The sequence below is a fragment of the Parasteatoda tepidariorum genome, chromosome 4 (genome assembly GCF_043381705.1).
Source record: "Parasteatoda tepidariorum isolate YZ-2023 chromosome 4, CAS_Ptep_4.0, whole genome shotgun sequence".
NCBI classification, from domain to species: Eukaryota; Metazoa; Arthropoda; class Arachnida; order Araneae; family Theridiidae; genus Parasteatoda; species Parasteatoda tepidariorum.
Window position 1 is genome coordinate 76,158,209 of NC_092207.1, and position 26,410 is coordinate 76,184,618.

Genomic DNA, 26,410 nt, shown 5'->3' on the forward strand with positions numbered 1-26,410 from the left:
CAAATATATCTATATAATATTTTATACCTATGTTAGTATGTTGGGTACTTATTACATAACCCTTCAACATTTCTGTTTTGTGCGAAATACATTTATTAGTAACAGTTCTCTAAAGCCGAAATTTCAAAAATTAGAATTATTATTAGAACTTGATAAGGATTTTGGATCATGGCCATTTTTCCATCTATCTTAAATTTACTGTTCAAATATAATTAAGTAGTGGAGGAACAAAGTTCTTTTAATTCTAATTCATTAAAATATTAATTCACTTATATTTGCTAAAACTGGAAAAAATATTTCTAAAACTACTGAAAACACATTATAGAATTCCTTTTAAAAGTGCACCAATTACCATAATATCAGTAATCCATATTGCTGTCAATAGTACACAATAATTAAGCGTCAACAATAGTTAAGCCTTAACAAATTTCCTATTAGCCTTTTCTCCTTTAACTTAGCTTTTCAGCACATAGTTTATTTTATTTTATTTCAATTAATGCATAATAATATGGCAATTGCATACGGCTCCCCAAAACGAATAAGTATCTTTTCTCTATTATTTTTGCTTTTTAGTACATAAGTTTATTTTCTTCTTTCAATCAATACATTAATATGATTTCTTACGGTACTTCTAAACAAATAAATATCTTTACTCCATTACTTTTGCTTTCTAGTACATAGTTTATTTCAATATGCATATATTACCTAAATTAATTAAGCATCATTGGCATCAATAATAATATGGCGATCTTTTTACGTTTTTCCTAAACGAATAAGTATCACATTCCCATTAATTTTGCCCTTAAATGCCTAAATATTTTTTTCTATTCAACCCTTGATTTTAAATAACTTTTTGGAAAAACGATTTTAAAAAAAGCATGTGATATCAGAGGAACTTTAAAAGCATACATTTGACATAGACCATGCATGCTACCACATAATCATTGAATTTATCTGATATAGCGAATATAAAATCAAATATTTAAATATGTGCAATAATATCTTTTTTTGATCAAACAGAGCTATAAGCTATAAATTATCACTGATGTTATCTTTAAAATATGTGAAAAATTGAACTGTCTATAGTTAAATATAAAACAATGGCTAAAGCTTAACCATTCAGAAAATTTCATTTTGTTTTTCACTTATCCTGCTTGAACGGATCGCCATAGAATGTTCTGATGTTGACGCGACCTTCCTCGTGCTTTAAACTATCTGTATGTGAAGTTTCATTAACTTCAGTTGGATGGTTTAGAAGTTTATAAATGACACACACATCCATATACAGACAGGCATTCCTTTTTTTATATATAGACATGTAATTAGCTTTTCTGAATAAATAGATCTATAAGGTAAATAATATCACAGATGTTATCTTCAAAATATTTTAACACTAAATCGTTTATAGTAAAATTTAAAACAACTAGAGGGCTGCGCCCCCTTATTGCTAATGCTCGCCAACCCCCGAAAATTGCTACGCAATCTTATATGGTTTGCTTCGCAAACCAAGCTCGCTTCGTTCGCTATTAACTTAGGTACATTGCAAATGCACAAAATTCTAAGAATTCAAAACAATCATTCAAATCCATATAACAAGTTTTCTTTTTAAAAAAATTACATCTTTTTAGTAAATACTAAGTCATTAAAACAAATTTGAATTCAAATAAATGGCATGCAATTCGTTAAACCTATTAGAAATGTGCTATAGTATAAAATCTTTAAAATTTCTAAAACTGATATCTCTTTAAAAAGGTTAAAATTCTGGCTCTAATTAAGTCTATTAAAAATTGAAGTAAGTGAATTGCAATGGAAAAACATGCATAAACAAATAAATTCTAGTAAAACAAATAAATTCGTGATATAAATCAAAAATCGTCAAATAAATTCGAAATATATAAATTCGTGAAAAAAAAAGCGCTTTCGACAAAATACTAAAATAGAGATCTATCGACAAAGACTACTCACTTCTGCCTAGCTTATGCTCTCTCTGGTTATTTCAGTTTCCGTTTTTAAAGGCGCTATATGTTGAGCCATCTCAGCTAGATTTGGCACGTGACATTTTTAGCGGCAATCATTGGCCGATTTTCTAGCGTTGCCATTCGGGGAGTTGTAATGAGGCTTTTTTTTGTTGCCGTGTAAGAGAAATATATATATAGATCGACAACGTTTAGCCAATCAGAAAATTCCATTTCATTTTTCGATCATCCCGTTTGAACATTCATTGTAGAATGTTCTAATGTCGACAGTGACCTTCCTTAAGCTATCTATATGCCAAATTTCAAAACTTTCAGTTAGATGGTTTAAAAATCCATAAGGGACACACCTACATCCACAGATAGGCATTCATTTATATACATATAAGATATAAATGGATTTTCATTAGTTTTGTGATTAAATTCTTAATTAATGTCATTCTTATCAATAGAATCTGCACTGTTTAGTTGCCTCCTCTATTGTAGTATAAACAATGCTTAAAGGTTAGGTTTGCTGCAAGCAGAGGTATCCCAAAGGATGTTCGTCCTCCAGATTTATTCGTCCTCTAGATAATTGGAATACTGCTGTATAATAAATTATTGTTAAAAATTCTTTTATGCTTTTAAAACACAAATTAATAAATAAAAGTTAGGAAAATACTCTTCTTCTTTCCTTTTACATTTAGAGCTTAATGTTTACTGCTTTAAAAATATCTACATAATTAGCATGCATAGTATTAGCTAGTATGCATGATAATTTCAAATAATCATTTTTTTACTGTCTACTAAACACTCGATCTTTTTACTACAACAACTATTCAATTGAAATTTTTAACAGTTATTTACACGTAACCAGGGTTGGCAGGTTTTTGACATGTGACAGTTTTTGACAGTTTAAACCATGGTTTAAACCGTCACGTCAAAAACCTCACTGTCAAAAATGTCGAAAATGTCAAAAACCTATATTCATATGTGAAATTTAATTAATACATAAAATTTATATATTTTTTATAAAGGATAGTGTTTCTAAATATGTTCTAGAAAAAATAAATTTAAAATTTTGAAGAAACACTTATATTTTGAATAGTAACCAAAATCTTGTACTTTTGAAAGCTCACATCTTTTGTAATATTATGTATTCATTTTCATGTGTTATTGAAAATCTGCAGTGATATTATTAAGAAATTTATTTATAACCAAATTTAGTGTATAGTATAGATTATACTAAAAATTAGACATTTTTAAAGATAAACATTAGCAGTTTTGTACATTAGACATCTTTTAAAGAAAAATCTTTTTAATATTCTTTTAAATCTTCTTAATAATCTTTTTAACATAAGACAATACAAATTTAAGTGCTTTCTGTTAAATACACAGAGTAGTTAGTGTCGATTTACAGTATATTCAGCCTATTCATTTACTATGCTGAAAATTTAGTTTATCCAAATACTTGTGAATTTCATTTTGCTGAATACTATATACATAGTTTTGTTGAATATCTAAATATTCAGCTGTTGAATAATTACTTCTTGCTTTCAAGATATGCATTATTTGTATTCTTAATACAAGTGGGGGAAAAAATTAAGAGGTAAAAATTGTTTTAAAATGATAAGTGTAATAATTATAAATAAATATAATAAACAATATGAATTATATTTATCATTATTCACAAATATAACTACTTTTAAATTCAAATTAACATACTGGATAATAAAGATATTCGGTATAACATTAAAAAATTTTTTTTATACACTTGTATCAAGTTTGTATTTATACAACATAACTTGTAAGTTCCTTATAAATATTAGTTATATGTTCCTTATATGTCAAAAATGCATAGTAATAAACTTTTAATTTTCTTAAGTATCAAAAAAAAAAAAATTTTTTTTTTAAATATAAATATTTAAACAATTTTTGTGCAAAATTTTTCTGCACATGCATTTGAATATAAATTTCTGAGATTTTAAATCTGTTATTTTACCTTAATTTTAATTAAAAAATATTTTAAAACCTGCTGATTACCTATAGTATAATTAAATTTCAATATAATGCATGGCAACTGTTGGTAGTTTTGAAGTTTATATATTTTCTTGGCAAACTTTAGTTTTTGACATTTTTGACGGGTTTTTGACGGTTTAAACCAGTATTATACCCTTGTCATGTCAAAAACCACTTTTTGACGTCAAAAACCCAACCCTGCACGTAACACACAATAAAACTAAACAAAAATAATTTTTTTTAAATTGTTAAATACCTGATCTTTCTACAGCTTTATTACATTCATCAACAATTTGCTCTCTTGTCTGAGAGTCAGGGTATGGATCTTTCTCATAGTAACGCTCTAAAACTGCCAGGTGAGCAGCTTTAAATGTAAATCGTTCTCTTTTCAATGGAATAAGATCACCACTCTCAGAAACCATACGCTTCACACCTGAATTTGGGCAAAGTTGAGCTGCAATTAAGATAGTATAAATTTAGGAAACTTTTTTCTTTTCGTGAAAAGTTATTTAAAATAATGTTATCTGAAGCCTCTTTTGTCGTAATGAATAAATATGATCTAATGTGTTTGTATACCAACTAAAAACACCTATTTTACATTTTTAAACACTATTTGAATAAAAAAAAGATTCAAATAGATTACATAAAAATATGTTATTACTTGAATAATAAAAAGATTCAAAAAAAAGATTCAAATAGATTACACAGAATTGACAAACTTTGTTCAGTTCAAATTGCTTTTGAGTGTAAAATTCAATTAGCTGTCTGGGTAATTTCGACTTCATAATTTAAAACATATTATTCTAGTAAACATAGACATATAAAAGTTAACATCACACAATCAATAATTTTAAATAATTATCTGCAAGAGTACATAAATATCAATGTAATATTTTGAAAATGTTTTACATGATTTATATTCGTAATACTCTTAAAGTTAAAATACGTGCCATGTTAAATGGTGCTAATAGTGTTCTATGATTAAATTAAAAAATGGTTGGTAATACCTGTTTATAAATAACACAAGAGGAAAACCAAAATTTTTAAAAATCCTATTTTTGAAATTTCTACAATTATTTCTATCAAAAACTAAGATTCTCTTTTTACGAAAAATATAATTTTATGGAAATTTACTATTAACTATTTGTTAATTGGGAAAAAAAAATGAACAAGAGCCTTTAAAATAAATAAAAATTAAATAATAAAGTTAACTTAAGATACATGCTAGTTATGTTTCCTTTAATAATCTTCAAATCTGCACACAAAATATTTTGCACTAATTTATCCATTGAATATTGTTCAAACATAATTACTGTAGTATAAGATTTTGTTGCAATTTAAATGTATTTTTGCATTAATTTGCACAGAAATTAACCTTTTCATGTACATGAAAATTGCTTTTTAACCTCTTAACGATCGGTTAATTTTCAAGAAAACGGTCATAAAAGTGTCTATTTTGCCAAATACATGTATTTGATTAGTGCTAGTATCTAGTTTAAAATAAACTTCCTATTTACAATTACCTTAAAAATATCCCGGTACTGCTATATGAGAAACAAATTTTTTTCTGGGAAAAATAAATGAATTAGTTTTATTCTTAATTATTAGTTTTATTGGCGCATTACTACTGAACACTCATGCCCGTCAATATCACGGGAGCGAGAAATAGCGAGCGAAAACTCACCCCGTCATTTTCACAGGAACGAGAAGGAAGGGGTTAAATATAAAAACAAAATGTATTATTAATCATACATATTAGATAAATTAAGGTTACTGGATTTTAACAACAGTCAGTTTTTTTTAAACCACCTAAAAAAGCTGGCTTTTACCAAAACTAATATTTTTCAAAACCTGTAATAATATATAAACAATCGTTAAGCATTTACTACAATGACATGATTGTATATTAGGATTATAAAATTAATTCAAATATATGTATGTTAATTTTGCATAGTAAAATATTAAAAAAAGCCAATAAAGGTCAGCTTTCTTAAATAAAAACTAGCGAGCCTGGCTTTTTTTGCAACCCTGAGATAAATAGAATTTTTAAAAAAGATCCTTTTCTGAGTTTAAAATTTTGTGAAAGTTAGTTTAAGAAGTTTGGATTTTTGTGAAAGATTACTGATTTTGTGAAACTTACTTTTCGACATTTGATTTTTGGGAAGGGGCCTTTTCCAGAATTTTATGAAGGGTTCTTAAATATTAAACCTCTGGAATGGATTCTTTTAGAAAACTTTTCTATTGTAAAGGTTAGGTAAAATAATCTTAATAAATAATGCAGAGCGTTAATAACTTAGAACTGCTGGGGCCAATCCCATAAATTAAAAATCTGGATAATTGGACAACTTAAAAAAATAACATGGGCTATATTTTTAGATAACGTCTACACTTTCTCCGAATTTATGACTGGCAAATATAATTATGCCTATCTCAGCACACAGAAAATAGCATATTTAAAAGTTAATTTCGTAACATGTATTTAATTTCATTTTATATAAAATTGGTGTAAAATATACAGAGATACTCGTAGGCACAAGGAAATTATTTCATCTAAAACTTGGAAAACAAATAATAACAGATTTTTTAGAAGAAAAAAAAATTGGGGGGGGGGGGGGNGGGGGGGGGGGGAAAGACTAAAAAAAATACTTTCTCCTTTATCAATTTTAATATTTGAACAATTCAGTAAATCGACATCTTGAAAAATGTAACTCAACCATATTTTTTTCAAATTATCAACAAATGACACGCAATTTAAAACTATCAATTCCAAATATATATATTTATATCCTTTTAAAAAAAAAATGTCTGTGTAATATTTGTATTACTGTTTTCAGTGCTCTGTAGACAACTTTAGCTAACATGTCAACATAAATAGCTTTATTCTTAAGGCAATGATGTTGATACAAATACTAATAGAAAATAGGAAGTAATATTGTAGGTTGGATCTAGAAGCATGTTAGACACGGCTCAATTATTTTAAAGTTACAAAATATTTTTATTTGTTTTTTTCCATTACTAATTTGCACTACTATTACTATAAATCCGATGAAACCCCCAGTTAAAAGGTATATATACTATTTTTATTCTATAAAGTTCTATTTAAGCATAGCTAAGTAATTATTTTAGTCCTACTACTTCATATTACTTTCAAAAACTTGTTTCTTTAAAATAAGTAATTAATTTCTTTAAAATTATTTTTCAATATAATAAAACTACTTAAAAATTGCACTAAATCAGTTTTATTCACATTGAAATAATAAAATATTTACTTTTTGTTAAACTGGAACACAGGGTAAACACAGCAAAAAAATGAAAAAAATAGTTGCATTTAGTAGCATGAAAATAGTTGATAGTATAATAAATGATAGCATACGAATTTGTTTTATTTTATTCAGAAGATCCACGGGCCGCAGGTTGTGCAACCCAATTTATGCTAAAAAACATTGCCAGAAGTACAGAAAAGTCTCCCAATAGTCTAGTCTCCTTCGAATTATTTGGTTATAATTTGGTTATTTCGAAATCCAACTTCTTTAATTCGAAGTTTTTACCCTTTCAAAAATGACAAAATCTAGTTTAAATGCAGTTATTTTTGAAAAGTATTCTGGTTATTTTCAGCTATTATGGAAATTGTTTTAGGGATGACAAGGGGGAGGGAGAAAGGACGACGGGAAGGGTATTTCGAATCACGTGATAGGATGCATACATGTCATTGGTCGGAGCGGAGGAGAAAAAAATTGTCACCGGCTAGGCGAGTCTTCATGATCTTGAAAAAAGTTATGTCTACGTGAGTCGTCCTTCAAAGGTCATATTGCAGTTGATTGACAGGTGTTCCTCCAATAGTGGTGCGTTTATTTTTTTCATGAGATCACCTTGCATCCGACTCCGAGAAACTGGTGTATAATCACGGGATTAAACACTAGGACTGTAGTCGACATTACTTGAGTTTTCTACATTGTGATTTTAGTTTTGTAGTGATAGTTCAGTACCAGCATGTCATTTAGTAAGCCCCGTGTGCCGTATAAAACCTTATCTTTCGATGAAAAAATTGCTGTAATTCGAGAAGTAGAAAAGGGTGTTAAAAAAAATGCATCATCGCAAAAGAGTTTGGAATAGCGCCTAACACTCTTTCGACTTTTTTAAAAAATAAAGAAAGAATTTTGAAATCTAATGGAAATCGCAAGCGTGCTAGAGAGCCTGATTATCCTGACGTGGACGAGTGTGTTGCAAAGTGGTTTAAACAAGCACGGGACAAGAACATCCCTCTCAGTGGAACTCTTGTACGTGCAAAAGCTGAAGAATTTGCCATCAGTTTAGGTAACAGCAGCTTCAAGGCAAGCTCCGGATGGTTGGTCCGGAAAGTGTGAACCAAGGTGCAGCAAATGAGTGGAAAAAAAAAGTTGCCGAAATAATTGAGTATACACAGGACAGAGACATTTTTAATGTCGATGAGACAGGACTTTTTTTCAAATGTATACCTGCAAAGACTCTTACTTTTAAAGGTGAAAAATGTAGTGGTGGAAAGCATAGTAAAGATAGAATCACCTTACTTGTAGGATCAAACATGGATGGCACAGAGAAATTACCATTACTAATGATAGGAAAATCTCGAAGTCCAAGGTGTTTCAAAAATGTCAAATCAAAGCCTATAGAATACCTTTCTAACACAAAAGCATGGATGAAGGCGCATATTTTTGAAGAATGGCTACTTGATCTAAATCGCACATACCAAAGAAAAAACAGAAAAATCATCCTGTTTATTGATAACTGCACTGCTCATAAATCGATACCCACTATGGAAAATATCACGGTTGTTTTTTTCCCGCCAAACATGACATCAGTGGTGCAACCAATGGACCACGGCATCATTAAAAATCTGAAGCATTTTTACAGATGTCTAGTCGTTCAACACCTCCTTACTGAATCTTCCCAAAAGCTTCCCATTACTCTCCTCGATGCTTCAAGAATGTGTTTAAATGCATGGTCCAAAGTCAGCAAAAAAACAATAGCAAATTGTTTTCGGAAGGCAGGATTCATCAGGAACACAGTCCCGAGCGAACTTTTTAATGAAGAAAATTTACCTCTCCCAGTTGCATGGGAAGACAACATTCCGTTCGATGATTACGTCAGTATGGATGAAAATATAGACATTTGTGGAGAATTATCGGATAAAGATATTCTATCTGAAGTTCTAAACAATCAGAATATTACAACAGAAGACGAAGAAGATATTGAAGATGAGGTAGAAGAACAGAGGCCAATTCCAACTTCAAGTGAGGCAGTCGTTCATTTATCAGAATATCGACGCTATGCAGAAGGACAATCTGACGTAAGTGAAGCTGTGTTTAGAGCTATAAATATTCTTGAAGATTTTGTTAGAAAAAATCAAGCAAGCTCTTTAAAGCAATCTGATATAGCTAAATATTTTAAAAAATTGTAACGTTTTAATTTAAAATTAATAAACAATCTTTGCTTCGCAATTTCTGTTACGAGTAATTATTTTAAGACATAAAAATAACATTGTTTGGATAATTCGAAGTTTCGCAGAGGCCCCTTGCCCTTCGTAAACAAAATTTTTATAGCCGTAATTGGTTTTTTTTAAGATAGTATATGTTTTTTAATGTCTTAATATGAATTAAATTTATACACAATCCTGATAAAATATTTTTTATATCTAACATCGTCAGGGGTTTATTTTTAGAAAAAAATTATTAACTGAGCATTCTTTAAAAAAAATCACGAATGGAGGAAAGTAAGTGATTTATCTTGATAAAGAAATCAAACTATATGGTTATGTCCCGTAGCAGAATCGCAGCAACAAGGCGACATTGTCGCAGAACGTTACTGAGTTCTTGCAGAAACATTTTCTTTTAAAAAGCACGAAAAAATTACTTTTCTACAGAAATTTACATGGAATATTTATATCATGCATTTAGATAATCACTTTTGGACGCGCTCAATTTAAGCCGACAGTAAATCGATGTAATGTTTCGATTCTATTTTCAGCAGTTATTGATATTAATTTTCTCTTGGATTTTAAATATCACAATATATTTCGAAGTATATGGGAAATTCGAATCTTGCATTTGAGTATCTACTTAGGCAATAATTCTATTGAATTTTTTGGCAGTCGTTGCGGTTAATTTCTCCAAAGTTTTTGAGTCCGATACTTTTTATACGATATTATACATTACAACAACCTAATCTCGACCAATATTCCTAGTGCACTTTAGCATCCAAATAGAGTCTCGGTGCTGCCATCTAGTGTGGCAGAAACTAGACGTCCAAATTATCATGACCGGTATCTCACCCATTGTGGTGGTCCTGAAAGAGTGGATACCACCTCTGGAGAACGCACTAGGTCTGCTCATCGGCAAGACCGATTGTGCAGCTCATTGGAAATAAAAATTTTAAAAAAACCTAACCTCGAAACAAAATACGCATTTTAAGAGTCCGATTAGCGTGATTTCGTCGTCGATCTTTCTTTCAGCAATTACTACTACACACACATTTCATTATATTTTTTTTATTGCCATGAGTATTTACAAAATGCGACGGAAATAATTTGTGAGTTCCCACCCCCCAACTAAATGCAAGAATATCACCTATAATATTAGAATAAAAAAACTTTACATGTTCAATTAAAAATATATATTATGGCTTTTTATTTGTAAACACAGTGCTTTTGTTATTTTAAATGAGTAACATATATGTTTGTTATTATTAAAAGTATCTTGCAGAAAGATATTAGTGATAGAGAGTTTTGTCGCACATAGCTCGAAAAAATTCTGCCACAGGGTGGTTATGGTTAATTCTTAGTGAGATAAAAAAATACAAACTGAAAAGTGGACCAACTCACCCCATATTAACTTTAAAGTTGTTATTGATGTTATTACAAAGTAAAAATCAATGAACTAAAATTAGGACTACATATTTTGTAAAGAAAATATGCACTTACTAAGCTTCCATGGGTTATTTTTACACGTGAGATACCACATGTAGAAGGCATTCTTGGTCCGGTCAGACATGTCTTGTATATCTCCACGGAAAAAGCGACTAACATAGGCTTGACTCATTTTTGTCATTTCGGCAATCATTGTTTGCTTAATATTATACCTCATGACAAAATTTCTTATTTCAGATAGTATAGCCATTTCACCTTTCCTAGAAGAAAACATTAAACCCAATTAGAATGTAACTATATTTAATAATAATTGTTATGCTTACAGTTTTAATAATAAAATCTAGGTGATTGTATGATGAATGTAGTAAAATTTTAGGTGAAAATATTAAAAGATTTAGAAACATAAATAAAATAATTAAAATGAATAAAAACATATCATAATGGCATATATGCTTCTTTAAAATTTGTTAACATTTAGTTAAATAAATCCATAAAAATATTTTTTTATTTCAAAAGGTAATTTTTCTTTTTTAGTTTTTAAAAACTTTATTACAATTTTTCACATTATGGGAAACTTTTTTTACTTTCAAGATAAAATTATATTTCAAATTCAACTTTAACAGATGCCTTAGAAACTTATAGTAGAAGTCAATGGTCAAACAGTAAAGTTACCAAATAGTTACAGGGGTCTGTCTTAGTTTTTCTGAGAGGTACCTACCTACTTTGTGAAAATTTAGACATGATTCGTGAAAAATTAAAAATTATTTTAAAAAATCAACACAAATATGGATTTATAGTTTCCTACTTAGTGAAACTACCGTTTTTCCTAAAGTTGAATTTGTGAAGGTACTGCTAAACGGTAGTAAATTTGGTATGGACAGACCCCCGAGTTACAATCCAAAATATAGCATGCATGATTCAGTACATGTTTTTTTTATTGTTTTAATGCAATGACATTGCACTATTTGTAAAATCCTAATATTGTTAACACAAAACATGTTACAAAGTGGAAATTCACCATGTACTTCAGTAATTATTTTTTAATGTGGTATTTGAGACAATTTTATCATTAATTCGCATGGTTTTTTTTATTGCTTTTTCAACAATTATTGCATCAGATCTTCACATGGTTTATCTTAAAATAAGATTTTTTTAAATGAGATATGACACACACTTTTACACATCTTGTTTCAAATTTAAACTAGATTTACAAGCTGAAAAAAATATCCTGACATCAGAGTTTTGATGCAGTACATTTTATAATGATCTAACTTTTAAAAAAAAAGACCTAATAAAAACTTTATTTTAAATAATTTCAGCTCATTACATATTTGTGATATATTTTTAATTCATTCAACTCTTTTTGGAAAAAGAAAAACATTTAGGCCTTAGTACTTTTAATAATATGAAATATCTCCTTTAAATACATAACCATGCAACACATTGTAAAGTATCTGGTCTCATGCTCTCCCTAAGAAGTTAAAATGTAAATACAATCACGCAATAAAGATCTCTTACAGATACTACCAACCATTAGTAGGGTTACAAGTTTGACACAAGAAAAAAGGACCAAATTTCACTGATACTTTACATGAAATTTAGAACATTTTTAAGAAATACAAATGCAGTAAAAAAAAATACAATATATCAGGGTTGGCAAGTTTTTGACACATGACGGTTTTTACCGGTTTATACCATGGTTTTTACCGTCATGTCAAAAACCCATAGTTTTGATAAAACTGTATTTTAATTTGAGTTTAACTGCTTATAATTTAAAATTAATTCATTTTTGGGCAATAAAATTAGAAAAAAAATTGTTAAAAGATATTTAAGAACAGATTTTTGCATTTTCCCAACATGATTATATCAAATCATACTATTTGAAGTAAAATATTAGAATACTAAACAAAATTTTCAACATTTCCAAGCATCATTTTGTTTGGCATATTACATTACTAATTTATTAATAGTTCCAAGTTTTTTTGTTTGTTTGTTTATTTCTAACTATTAAGAAGTGCAAAATTTTGAATCCTTTGCAAATCAAGCTATAATGATAAAAGTTAAGTATCACTATTTTTAATAAGTATGTTACAATATTTATGTATGAATGTATATCCTTCTAGAGGAATAGGTGTATATAGTAGCAAAATCAATAGCAATCATTTACAACATTCATTTATAAAGGCAATTAAGTGAAAATAATATATTGTCCGCTATATGCCATAAATGAAAGAAAACAGTAAGTGTTTGACGGTTTTTACCGGTAAAAACACGGTTTTTACCACGGTCATGTAAAAAAACAGTTTTTGACGGCAAAAACCCAACCCTGCAATATATACATGTAAAGACATAAGATGGTCAAAATAATACAAGGGGCCAAATAGATATTTTAAACTTGCAATTTATAAAAAAAATACAAAATGCAGATGCTTGCCCAGGAGTGGCTATGAGTTATACCTTTCGAGTTGGCCCCCTTCTGTGATGTTTTTCTTAGTTTCTTTCATTTTTGCTGGTTCTTCTGTTTTTATAACTGTAGTGAAGCATTTTAACGCAATGTTTCTAAAAGAGTTTCATCTCTTATCGTCACTTTTTTGTTGTAAAGTAAGACAGATAATATAGACCAGAGGTCGCCAAAGTGGACTATATAGACCCCAGGGGTCTATTTATCAAAAGCGGGGGTCGATTTGAGACAGGGGGGCGAATGAGGGTCGATCCGAATCGGAAGGGTCGATCCGAATCGGAAGGGTCGATTGTGGGTCGAAAGAAAAAACAGTTCTCAATACGCAAATCACACATACCAAATTAAGAATGTAAAATTTGTGAATTTTTTTTATAATTGACTCAATATCAGTTATTTTATAAAACATAAATTAATAAACGTATATTTATTGGGGTGAAACAAGTATTTACATACCACCGCGCAGCGACACGAACACAGCGCAGTTTATAAGTCATGCATATGTGCGTTTGTCCAAATGTCACGTGTGACGAGCATTGACGTTACAAATGCAAATATATCATACGCAGTTTCAGCTATCTTTGCAAACTGCGTTGAATATTTGCAGTGTCATTATTAAAACTTTTATAGTTTTGGATTAATTATTGTTTCGATAAAATCATTCGTTTGGCTTAGATATCAATTCTAATTATCAATGCCCAAAAACGAAGGTAAGCATTAATAATATGGATTAGTACAGCCCGCGACAAAACTATAGCACACTTTGTATTTTTTTACAAAAATTACAAAATTGACCAATTTTGACGAAAATTAAAATTTACCAATTTTGAACCCAATATAGCGAACCTTGTAAAAAAACACCAGGCACACCCATCTCATTGATCAAGAAGCAGTAAATCTTTAGTTACTTTACTTATTATATCTACTTATGCATAATTACTTATTATTTAATAATAAGGTATTTAAATTTCAATATTAATATATTTTTCATAAAACTATTGTTACACAATGTACTATTACTTTAATAAATGCTTAAAATCATAAAATAAATGTACAAACACAGTATCTAATAGAGTTCTATTTTAATTAACAGAAAATTACTTTTGTGGGGGGTCGATGGAGATTTCGAAAAATTATATAGGGGTCGATGATCAAAAAGTTTGGCGACCCCTGATATAGACTATTAATATAGAAGACTGTGATTCTCAATTTTGAGGTTATATTCTAGAACTAAGAATAATTTTCTTTTTCTGTTTCTCCTTTTTTTTTCTTTTATTAACTTTTCTTTTTAAAAAATGCTTCTATTATGACAAAATTTTTTAAATAGAACTCTTACTTCTAATGAATGTCATTCTTTTACAGTTACTTTTTTTTAAAAAAAAAATATGGCAGTATAAAAAAATAAAATTGAGATTTTTAGCATTCTTTTAAAAAATAAGAATGATTCCAGTTTTTATCTATCTTTTCTTTTCTTCAAAATAGCTTATGCTTTTATAGACATTTTTATTATGATACCGCAATCAAAATGACTTCTATTATAGTTTAATCTTCACTTTTTCTTGAAAATACGGTAATTGGAAAAATGAAATGCTAAGCTTTAAAATTAAAATTTTCAATCGAAAATGAAGATCGATTTTCATTTTTTCTGTTTTGCTTTTGTATATAAATAAACTTTTGTTTTCTATGGGCATTTTTAAGATACAGCTGCATTTTTAAAGGCATATCGGATAGACATTACCTCGTTTAATGTTTTATGGATAGTTTTTTTCCGGAATAAAACTTTTAACATTTAAGTTTTGTTCTAAGAATTAAGAGCATATCTTTTTTCTATTTCTCTTTTTTCAACTTTGCAGCTTTTTTTTAATAGCGGTTTGTTAATCTTAAATATTTCATATTACCTTAATATCTAGTTATCGGTTTAAATTTTCTCTTCTTTACCCTAATATAGCTAAGTTTCAACTATTTTCCAATAATGACTAAACTTATTAATAGATAAAACATATTTATTAATGATTTTTTTTTATTAAAAAAATGGCACTATTTTACCACTGAATATTTGGTATCCGGTGGATTATTTTTGGACGAATATTCGGTATTCCACAAAATCATTATTATTGTTATCTCTATTTTTTTAAATTTATAACAAATACAAATGCTGGGTAGTGACATTTTGATGTCAAGGCACTGCAGTGGGCATAATCAGACTTCGATGAACCAAGTTAGGAGCAACATACATCGAGAACTTACAATACATCACCACATAAACTCCTTATACATCGAAACAACAAAAATTTACTAACACAGTCTGTAGCTGGAACAAGCATCACATAATATAGGCATGCAGGAAAGCATGTGCCATACATATAAATGCTAGCCCCTGAAAGAGGCAGTAGAGTTGTAGTTTGTAAATTACATATATAATTCAACCCAGGCATATACATTTTTAAAAAATTGTCTTGGACAACAACGCAATGCCAAGTAAGTGTGACACGGAATTATATCTGCAAGTGATGTTGCCAAACCTCATATTTGAATCAGAAATAAATCTCAAAGTAATTTTTTTAAATAACAGAAAATTAAAACAAAATAACAAAGAAGGCTAATTTTTTTTCTAAAACTTACTTTTTAAGCTCATCCAATTCATAGCACTCGTCTTGTAATAAATCGAGAGGATTGACTAAACACTGGATAGGGACGCAGTTTGATGAAGCTCCATCGGCCGAACGGTTAAAATTGTGGCTTTGTACTGTAACACCATCGGCCGATGAGTAGGACACAGGAACTGATGAAGCCGATGAGGAAAGAGGTATTATTGTCACTTCATTTGACAATCGGGAGGTAGGTGAAGCTACTGATGAATTATTGGCAATGGCTGATGGTGAAGCATCCCCATTCTGGGTACTGCTACCACCATCAGTGGCCCCGTCTGTCGAAGAGTTACTACTACTTTGGGGTCTAGAGTACGATTGTGTCTCCCCTTGTTTGTAAAAGGGGAGACTTTCACTATTCTTAGTCACCCCATTAGTTTGGCCATGGTTAGAGACTGGGCTCGAATCATGGTCTCTCTCCATTCTATCGAGGGCTTGTAAAGATGAGCACATAGTAGGGTAATGAGGTAAATTGGGGCGGATGGAGGAAGTTGATGGCTTTCCTAGCTCAACATCGAGGCGGTCCATTTGGTCGAAAGCCATTGACACTTGTTCCTTCGTTATGCCACTATTCCGCAACCTTCGAATCAACTCGATTTGTTCAATAGTGAACAAAGCACTAGCCATTTTGGTTGATATATTATCAACTCTGTTAGGCATTAAGTCTTTAGTTGCAAACCATTTCTAAACCTAGATATAGAGAGAAGAGTTAAAATTGTATAAAATCAAATGCAAATAATAGTTTATTAATGTTATAATCTGTTATAAATCTTCATTTCTCAGAACAAAAATTATGACATCAAAATGAATCAATGAAAATAAGAAATTTAAAATAAAAAATAATTAGTTGGAAAAGCATATGAATAAAATTTATAAATAACAATACTGGTAAAGTAGCTTAGCTTCAGGCAAAAGTTTGCAGTGTTGGCAAGAGTCTATACTGACAATGTAAGATTCAAAGGTATTTTAAAGTTTCTGTTGCTTAGCAACCACGTGAAAAATTCTGACAATAAATATTTTATAATTTTTTCTTTTTTGCCAGAACAGTGAGTTACTCAAAATTTTAAGAAAAAAAATCACACTGTTCTTTTATTGGTATACTCATTTTAGAGGACTTTCATAAATTAAATAATTTGGATCCATTTAAAAAATTTATTGGTTTAAATAAATTTGTTTATTTAAAAAAAATCATTAGTTTTTTTTTCTTTTTTCGTTCAATAAGATTACGAATACAGCCTCGATAAATCTAAAATTTTTAATGCAAACTAATATAACATACATGAAACAGCATACATTCTTATTCTAATAAATTTATGATATGAACTAATTATAATTATTATATCTTTTTATCTCAGATTCTATCAACCAAGTTTAACAAAAACTATTTTGTTCATAAGCAATATATAACATTCTTCTCATTTCCTTAGATATAACACTCAATTTTGACATAAGACCTACCCACATATGCTGCGGAAGTGACGTTTAACAGTTTTACATTATATATTTTTAAAAAAATCACCAGTACTTTAGAGTTGTGAAATGCAATTCCAGATCATAATGTAATAACGTTCACAATTTTGAGGTGCGGCTCTCATTTTCTGGGTTAAACACATTCTAAACAACTTAAGGTAATAACTTTTAATATTATGAAGAAAATTCCCACGAATTTATCTACTCTGTTATTCTATTAAGTATATAACTTTTAACGTTTTCCTGCAGCTTTATCAATGAGAAGTTTAATTATTCAAATAAATATTTCATTTTAAATTTAATATTTATCATCGAATTTATACATTTTTATAACAGCTTAATATTAATTTCCTACTTACAGAACTAAACGTGATAGAAAACATTGGTGAAGTCCCAATTTTCAGTGACATTCTATCAATTTTCGAAACAAATAATTAAAAAAATATAGCAAAAAATTTAAGTTTAAAAAAACACCAAAAATATTACATTTTCAAAAAAATAATAAAAGATACAAAAGCATCTTAAAAGCAACATGTAAATTTAAACAAATCTCTGTACCCAGTCAATGGAAATTAGCTCTTGCTCTATCATAAACAAGTTGTAGTTACTCTTATCACTCAAAGTTATGATAGCAAAGGATATAAGATAAGGTTATTAAAAGGAGTTTACACATGAGAATATTAGCCAATTTATAATAAACGAAAAAGATACTATGAGTGTCGGACACGTTTAAATACAAGATAAGCTGAAAATAAAGTATAGGTATTATATATACTCATAAAAGCTTGCTTCAACACTGCTAATAAATACACTAACAATTTAGAAACCAATACTATTCTAATATGTAAATAATACTTATACCAAATAAAGTTTGGAAAGTAATTTAGTGTTTTTAAAAAGTAAAACATTTACCTTAAGATTGCACCCATAAATCACATCACTAAGTTGAATCAAATCAATTTATCATAGTTAGAAAATAACTGCAGAATATTTCAAATATCATAAAACATGCAATCAAATAAATTTGGTTTAAAGTTGATAAATTTTACAGATTTTTATGACTACAGCTTATTTTGTGCTTAATTCATCCCTTAAAAGGCAATATATAAAGACATAAGTAATAATTAAAAGCATTTAATTAGTAAGAAATCTACACAATACTAATTAATAGTACAAACAAAATACACCGTTTTGTAATTTTCTTTTACTTTAAGCTACAACTAAAAACAATAGATCGTTTCAAAAAATTAAAGCTTAAGATTATTAATAATACAAGGTAAACAAAAATCAAACTACTTTTAAACATATTGAAGAAGTTTTCAAGAAATTGCTGATCTAAAAACAAACAATTAACTTTGTATACATATACAAAAAAAGCCGCGTATAAAATTATCATATTTACAAACAGCAACTTCAGAAAAAAAATGCTGCATAATAAAAAATATTTTTCAAATTAATTACATTCTATTAATGTTTAGTCATTTTTCTAAAGAAAAAAAATAGAATGCATGTCATCAAACGCATTGGTTATGCATACATACAGATATGAATAAATTAGTCGTGCTTCCATGATCTATCTTAATTCCAATATGCATTAGCCACGCTGTAAATTTACAACGGAGGTATTTTAAAAACATATCCATTGCATATCTTAAAAAATGCATATCCATTTAGAATCATCACAAGTAAAACTGTAGGTTTTTTGAATGATGTTAACTGATTATTCACAAAACAAAAACATAATGTAAACATATTCACGAAAACCGAGATCGTTTGCAAGAAATCAGTGAATAACACAATATTAAAAATAAAACAAAATGGAGTCCAAACAGATTAAAAATATTTATTTAAAAGTGAAATCATTAAAAAAAATATTCTGATGCTTTGTTCAAATATGATAATTGCATATGCCGATATTCAAAATGTCGGCGACGCAGTGTACTTCTTCAACCAAACGTACATATATTCAATTCAAAGCATGATGACCTTGATTTAAGTTAATTTTTTAAAATTAAAATTACTTACCTAAATTTTTTGTGTTTTCGGTTTTGTTTTTTCCATCCATGCTTTCACCGGGGCCACAGTTTTAGGCCTGTTAATTACTTTCCACCGGGAAGACCGACTTGCCATAATCATTATACACAGCTCCGTTCTGATTCAGAATATGTCAACCCATAATTTACTCCATCACAATAAAGGAAGCTGCCATCTTTAAGCATATTCGCAGCAGCGCCATCTAGTCCAAGGTCATCTTACTAACAAATTTTGACCCGCGGGCTACTTAAGGGATTTATTAATGCATAGCTTAGAACTAGTTTGTAGGACCGGAAATTCAAATTAATCTACTACATATACTAGTAGCCCTCCCTTCACCCAAAAAATAGCAATTTAAAAGTCAACTTAAGCATCTATTGATAGTTTGTAACTAGTTTTAGTTGAATCACAACTCTTTCCTCGTTTCGCGATCGCGTCAGTGAAAAAGTATTTATATACAAACTAGAAATTATTTATAATCTTATTCTAATTTTTTAAATAAGATTAATTATTTTATAAATATATATATAATATATTATTATATAGCCATATATTATTATAAAATAACAAACAATTTTTATCTTTTTTATATAAAAAAAAAATCATTTGCTAAACCTTTTAAGAATTTCTTTCAAAAAATTCTATACAAACTAGAAATTATTTNAAAAAAAAAAAAAAAAAAAAAAAAAAAAAAAAAAACATTTGCTAAACCTTTTAAGAATTTCTTTTAAAAAATTCTATAAATTTATAAATGATAAATTTTGACAATTTTAATTACGAATAATTTAATGATTAAGTGAAATAGAAAAATTCTGCATACTTTTATGAGAAAAGGGACGTCATTTGAAATTACAGCATGTTATTTTTCAATTTTAATTACTAATAATAATTATAATTTCAAAGCGACACAAATATATTTTAAATATAATTTTTATTTAAGAAAAATACCGTGAATACGGGCGACAGTAAAAATTTTCACAGGAGGGTGCAACCCAGAAGAATGTTCGCTAAAATGTTTCAAAAATTGTGTTAAAAAGTTTTTATATTTCCGTACAAAAAAATGTGCAGGTGCGCACCGAAAATTTCTAAAAATAGCTTAATTAATTGATCATGCATTACTTAAGTTAAATGTAGTATGAGCACTGAAGTAGGGGTTCCAAAAGTTAATTCTTTTTTCTTCCATAATTGATTAAATCTTACGAAACAAAAAGTTTTGATTGTTATAAATTTAAATTTTTAACATTTAAATTTTAAAAATTTTTTATTAAAATCATGCGTTACTTAAATTTTAAATGCAGAATGAACACAAAGGGCACTTGAGTAGGGGTTCCACCGAAGGGTCAAAAAGATTTCAAAAGTTAATTCTTTTTTCTTCCATAATTGATTAAATCTTACGAAACAAAAAGTTTTGATTGATATAAATTTAAATTTTTATCATTTAAATTGAAAAAAATTTTTTTTATATAAATCATGCATTACTTAAATTAAATGTAGTATGAACACAAAGGGCACTAGAGTAGGGGTTCCCAATTGGGGTTCCACCGAAGGATCAAAAAAGTTTCAAAAGTTAATTCTTTTTTCTTCCATAATTGATTAAATCTTACGAAACAAAAAGTTTTGATTGATATAAATTTAAATATTTATCATTTAAATTGAAAAAAAATTTTTATAAAAATCATGCATTACTTAAATTAAATGTAGTGTGAACGCAAAGGGCACTAGAGTAGGGGTTCCCAATTGGGGTTCCACCGAAGGATCAAAAAAATTTCAAAAGTTAATTCTTTTTTTCTTCCATAATTAATTAAATCTTACGAAACAAAAAGTTTTAATTGATATAAATTTAAATTTTTATCATTTAAATTGAAAAAAATTTTTTATAAAAGTGATGCATTACTTAAATTAAATGTAGTACGAACACAAAGGGCACTAGAGTAGGGGTTCCTAATTGGGGTTCCATCTAAGGGTCAAAAGGGTTCCAAAAGTCAATTCTTTTTTCGTCCGTAATTTATTAAATCCTACGGAACAAAAAGTTTTGATTGATATAAAATTTAAATTTTAATATTCAAATTAAAAAAATAATATTGTATAGAATCATGAATTACTTAAACTAAATGTAGTATGAGCATAAAGAACAATAGAATAGGGGTTCCCGATAGGGGTTCCATCCAAGGGTCAAAAGGAGTTCCAAAAGTAAATTTTTTTTTCTTTTTTAACTACCAATAACTCTTAAAACCTTTGATTTTTTGGGGTTTACTGTATGATCAATTATTTGTTAAATATTTATTCTGACATTATTTAATCAAAAAGCCAATGAAAGAGAAATAGCAATTTTTTTAAAATAAATAATAAAAAATTTTATTAGCAATATGTTGAATAAATTTTGAAAAGGATTTGCATTTATAAAATATTGCATTAGTATTCACGCTTTTCAAATCAAAATAAGGTAATTCCTTAATAAAGAAATGTTATCCTAAAAACCAATTTCAATGCTTATAGTAATTGTTTTTAGTTTTTATTTTAAAGAAAACCATAATTTTTATTCATTTTTAACATATGCGTTAATACAAAAATGGGAAAAAAATTCCATAACTACCCTAGATACAAATGCATAATAAACAGTAAATTAGTTAACGATTACTCCTAATGAAAAAATTTCACTCCTCTTAACAAATATTCTCAATATACTTTTCAAAGATTAATACGTTCAAAATTGCCTTTATATACTTTATTTGTAAAGAAAGGATAAGGATACCAGTTCAAAATTGCCTTTATATACTTTATTTGTAAAGTCGGGGAGCCGCCGAAAGAAGGCTGATGATTTAGAGTTCCATAACCGAAATACAATTGGGAACTGCTATATTCTCAAAAATGTTTCTTTGGAATTACCTTGAATATATAAATTACATTTTCGTAACATATGGAACATTTTTGGACTGCTTTCTTTGGATTTTTTCAATTTAGTATCAAATATTATACGGTTTTTTTTTAATATTTATTTTTGAATATATATTGTAAAAATAATCTTCAAAGATAATTAAACTAAATTGTAACCGCCGTTGAACAGTCGACCCGATTTTTTGGGTTTACAACTGCCAACTCCGTAGCCTTATAATTTTGAAACCAATCCAGAAGACAAGTGAACTCCTTGATCAAATATTTCGAGAAATTTGCCTTCGTGGAGGTTTTTTTTTGGGTGGAACTAACCTGCATTTGCGTTACGTAGAGAGGAGAACCACGAAAGCCTCCCACTCTAACCCATAATCTGTCTACCACTGAGGATATTTTACGTTAGCATTGGGGTCAGTGCGAGCCGAGTGTTGAATTCAAATCGATCAGCCTTCGCTGGGATTCGAACCCAGTTCACCTAATTGGAAGGTAAGCGCTCTATACCCTGAGGCACCGCGGCTCTTTTAGAAATCTATTATAATTATTAATATCTTTCCTTCGTGCGAAAAACAGTGAATGTTAGCAAAAAATTATAAACAATCTACGCCAATTCAATTAGGCGCGTGGTTAAAAGAATAGTAAATAAAAATAAAAGTTTTAAAAGAAAAAGAAAAACGAAAGATGAAACTAAAACAAATTACAAAAATCATAAAAATAAAATATGATGTTTAAATTATTGCAAATGCACTCCCCCCTCCCTACCTACCTCCCCCCAACCATGACCGAGAAATCTATCTCAAACAACGCAGTTTAAGCATATCTTAGACGGTTTTTTGTCCGAAAATTCAGCTAAAATGAAGAAGAAAAAAAATTGCATAAAAAGTGGGAAAATACTTTTGCTGAGGGTGTAATAAAATCTTTTACCTATTCTTTAAACTAATTGTTTTTTCAAAGCAAAATGAATAACAAAAATATTAAAATATTGATTTTGTGTTCTTTTTATTCTTTTTTATTGTATATTATAAATGGCAGAACGATAAAAGTTAAAACTCACAAATATTATTACCTATACTTTCTTTTATATTTCGTTTATCGTCTTCGAATAAAATCTTTATTATGTATTAAGTTGCGTTCAGATTTGTGTCCAAAAACAAAATGGCTAACAAGTGGTAAGTCCCACTTAGTCATACGATATCCCCACTCCCAACAATATATGTATTAAAGCTATTGAAAATCAACGTTTTTACATTTCTCTCATACCTTAGGTAAAAATATGGATGTTACGTTGACTCTTAAACAATCTACGTTCGTTATATCGACTCCCGTTACAGCACCAATGCTATATTAACAAGCATTATAACGTTCGGTCTCGAATTAACGCCTGAATGTTTTTATTTTACTTTTAAAAGCACTTCTCACACTGAGAATTTCGGCAAAAAATTTGTGAGACAGATTTTTGGTAATTGTTTGAGAAAAAGCGTTTGATTAATTTCTTCTCTAGACAATTCTTTGTCTGAAACAGTGTTTAGGACCGTGATACCAAAACGGTGTTCCTCTGAACCCTAGGGTTCCAAGGAAGGATAGCAGGGGTTCCGAGAATTATGATATTTTTAACCAGAAATTATAATAATATTTATATCCAATCAATTATCTATAAATTATTTTTATTTCGCTTGTTAATATGAATTTCTTAATGTAAAATGCGAGTGAAAAAAAGTAGTAAATCACCGTGAATAACCGAAAACAAGAGAATTCACCGGTGAATGTCAACAATCACATAGTCGCTTTGGTGAATACCCGAAATATTTTTTACATCCGATTTCATCTTAATTTATTCGTTGATATTATTATACTTATTCCATATTTTGACATCTGCTCAGGATAGATTAGGAGAAACATCAGTGTTAGGAGTATTGGTTAAAAGCGTACTGGACAATAGCACTTGACCTTAAAAAAACATTGATGTAGGGCATACCGGGCAAATGTATACCGGACAGTGGCACTTAAATAGACTATAGTATATATTTCGCACATTTACCAAAGCGACTATGTGATTGTCATCATTCATCGGTGCAAGTCAACAACTACCAATTTCGTTCATTCACAGTAACATATATATTTTTCAATAACAATATATTGAATAAATTATGAAAAGAATATGCATTTTCATGGATTATATGTACTTCTCCTCGAGCTTTTCAATTCAAAATAAAGTAAATAAATCCAAGAATAAAGAATTACGTTTTTCTGATAACTATTCTTCGGATAACAGTTCTTTTTTAAAACAATAATTCAGCTTATTTTATTCACTTTTAGCATATGCATACGCCAAGAAAAAATTCACAACATTAGATATTTAATTCTATTCATTAAATAGTTTCAAAATGCTCACGAACTTTTTTTTATGCAATGCCGGTGCTTCCGCCAAAAGAAGTTCGATCATTTTGGGCCCCTTAACCGAAAAAAATTGGGGAACCGCTGATTTAAGAAGTAGGACAGTGGCGGATCCAGCGGGGGGGGGGGGGGNGCGGGGGGGGGGGGGGGTCATAGGGGTCATGACCTCCCCCAAATTGAAAAAAAATAATAATAATTTTTTTTAATAGTTTACAAAAGAGATGAAATATTTTAAAAATTATTTAAGGGGCATATACACCTAGGTAGGTCGGAAAAATCTATTTTTTTCCATCTTATTATGTTCTTCACTGTTTCAAGAATTAAAATCCAAAAGATTAAAACAAAATTCGTCATAGTTTCATTGTAAACAGTAATAATGTTGAAGCGCGCTTCAACAGGTTTAACCAAATATTGTATAAAGGTGAAGATGGGAAACTAGCATCAAAAACCTCCGTTTTTTTTTTTCGAAAGAAATATTTTTAAAAAAATTTTTATAACAAAAATTAATTGTGGGGGAGGGGATCTGAGTCCATGACGCCCCCCCCCCCAAAGAAAAATTTCTGGATCCACCCCTGAAATAGGACTACAACACTTTGTAGGTATTAATTACTGATTTCATTCCTTGAAATCTGTTTTCTAATTGTGAACAAAGTGTATCAACCATTCGAAGAAACACTGGCAACTCAAATCTGCTAATTGAGTCTAAAAATCGATCAAAGTTAATGAAAATGTCTTATGAAATTTTTTCTTCTTTTACTATACAATCACCTGGGAATTTTGAACATGGTTGTAGCTTATTCTGCCAGATCTTCAAAGAAATTCCACATGTTCTTCATTTCTGAAAAGGACTCTGCTAAAAGATTTGGGAATGTTTATATTTTCAAACATTTTGGTACAATATTTATTTCCTGCAGGATTCATGTCCCAGAGCAAAAAATATAACGCATTTCTATTTTTTTCTTCATTCGGCCCAACACCTTGTTCTTTATTTTTGCTTTCTCACCAAGTGGCGAAATGTTTTTCTTTTTTTTCTTCAAAAATTCAGTCAGTCACTCAATTTTTATCCAAAGTTAGCCGCTTCTCAGCACTTTACGTACCTCACGATATAACATCTATCTATAACGTTATGGCGAATGATAAGGGTCGTTAATGTATTTAAACATTTGGAATTCTGAAGGGCAATCATAATAAAATTAATTCAACTTCTTTAGGAGTAACGATGCTTCATTTTAATAGTTTCTTTTGCGAACCGTACTTATTTGTTCAGCCAAACTAGCACCATAACTGTAGGCTTTTTAATTAATCAAACAGCACAGACATACATTATTTAATTCCACCTTTGCTAACTGTTCTTTGGGTAAAATTTTTATAATTGAGTATTTTGAACAAATCGTTTACGATAGAAATTATTTTCTCCTTTTATTATTTATTTTCATCTCCTTTTTTTTATGAAAGATAAGTATAGTTATGATTTAAATATTTGTAAATAAAATAGTTCTATTTTTGTCCAAACACAAATTATAAATATTTGTCTCAATAATTTTCAGAAGATCATAACTTCAGTTTACCTATAGGATATTATTTAAAACCAATTGGAGTCAGAATCCAGCTCCTTTTCCGACTTCACAGCCCTATTTATATCTACATC

At 29.0% G+C, this 26,410-nt stretch overlaps 1 protein-coding gene across 4 annotated transcripts in view; it reads right to left on the reverse strand.

Moving 5' to 3' along the window:
* The window catches only part of LOC107442254 (homeobox-containing protein 1), a 24,565-nt gene extending 4,863 nt beyond the window's left edge, over positions 1 to 19,702 (reverse strand). For 2 of the 4 annotated variants that reach the window (XM_071180064.1, XM_043054941.2), the window contains exons 1-4: positions 18,990 to 19,416; positions 15,953 to 16,668; positions 10,927 to 11,132; positions 4,228 to 4,425 (exon numbers count right to left, since the gene is read on the reverse strand). In XM_071180064.1, the coding sequence (XP_071036165.1) occupies positions 4,228 to 4,425; positions 10,927 to 11,132; positions 15,953 to 16,638 (1,090 nt within the window). In that variant the 5' untranslated portion in view covers positions 16,639 to 16,668; positions 18,990 to 19,416. Of the gene's footprint in view, positions 1 to 4,227; positions 4,426 to 10,926; positions 11,133 to 15,952; positions 16,669 to 18,989; positions 19,417 to 19,473 lie in introns of those variants that run through there. The other 2 variants (XM_016055778.4, XM_016055779.4) reach the window with 2 other exon arrangements.
* Positions 19,703 to 26,410: the final 6,708 nt, after the last annotated feature.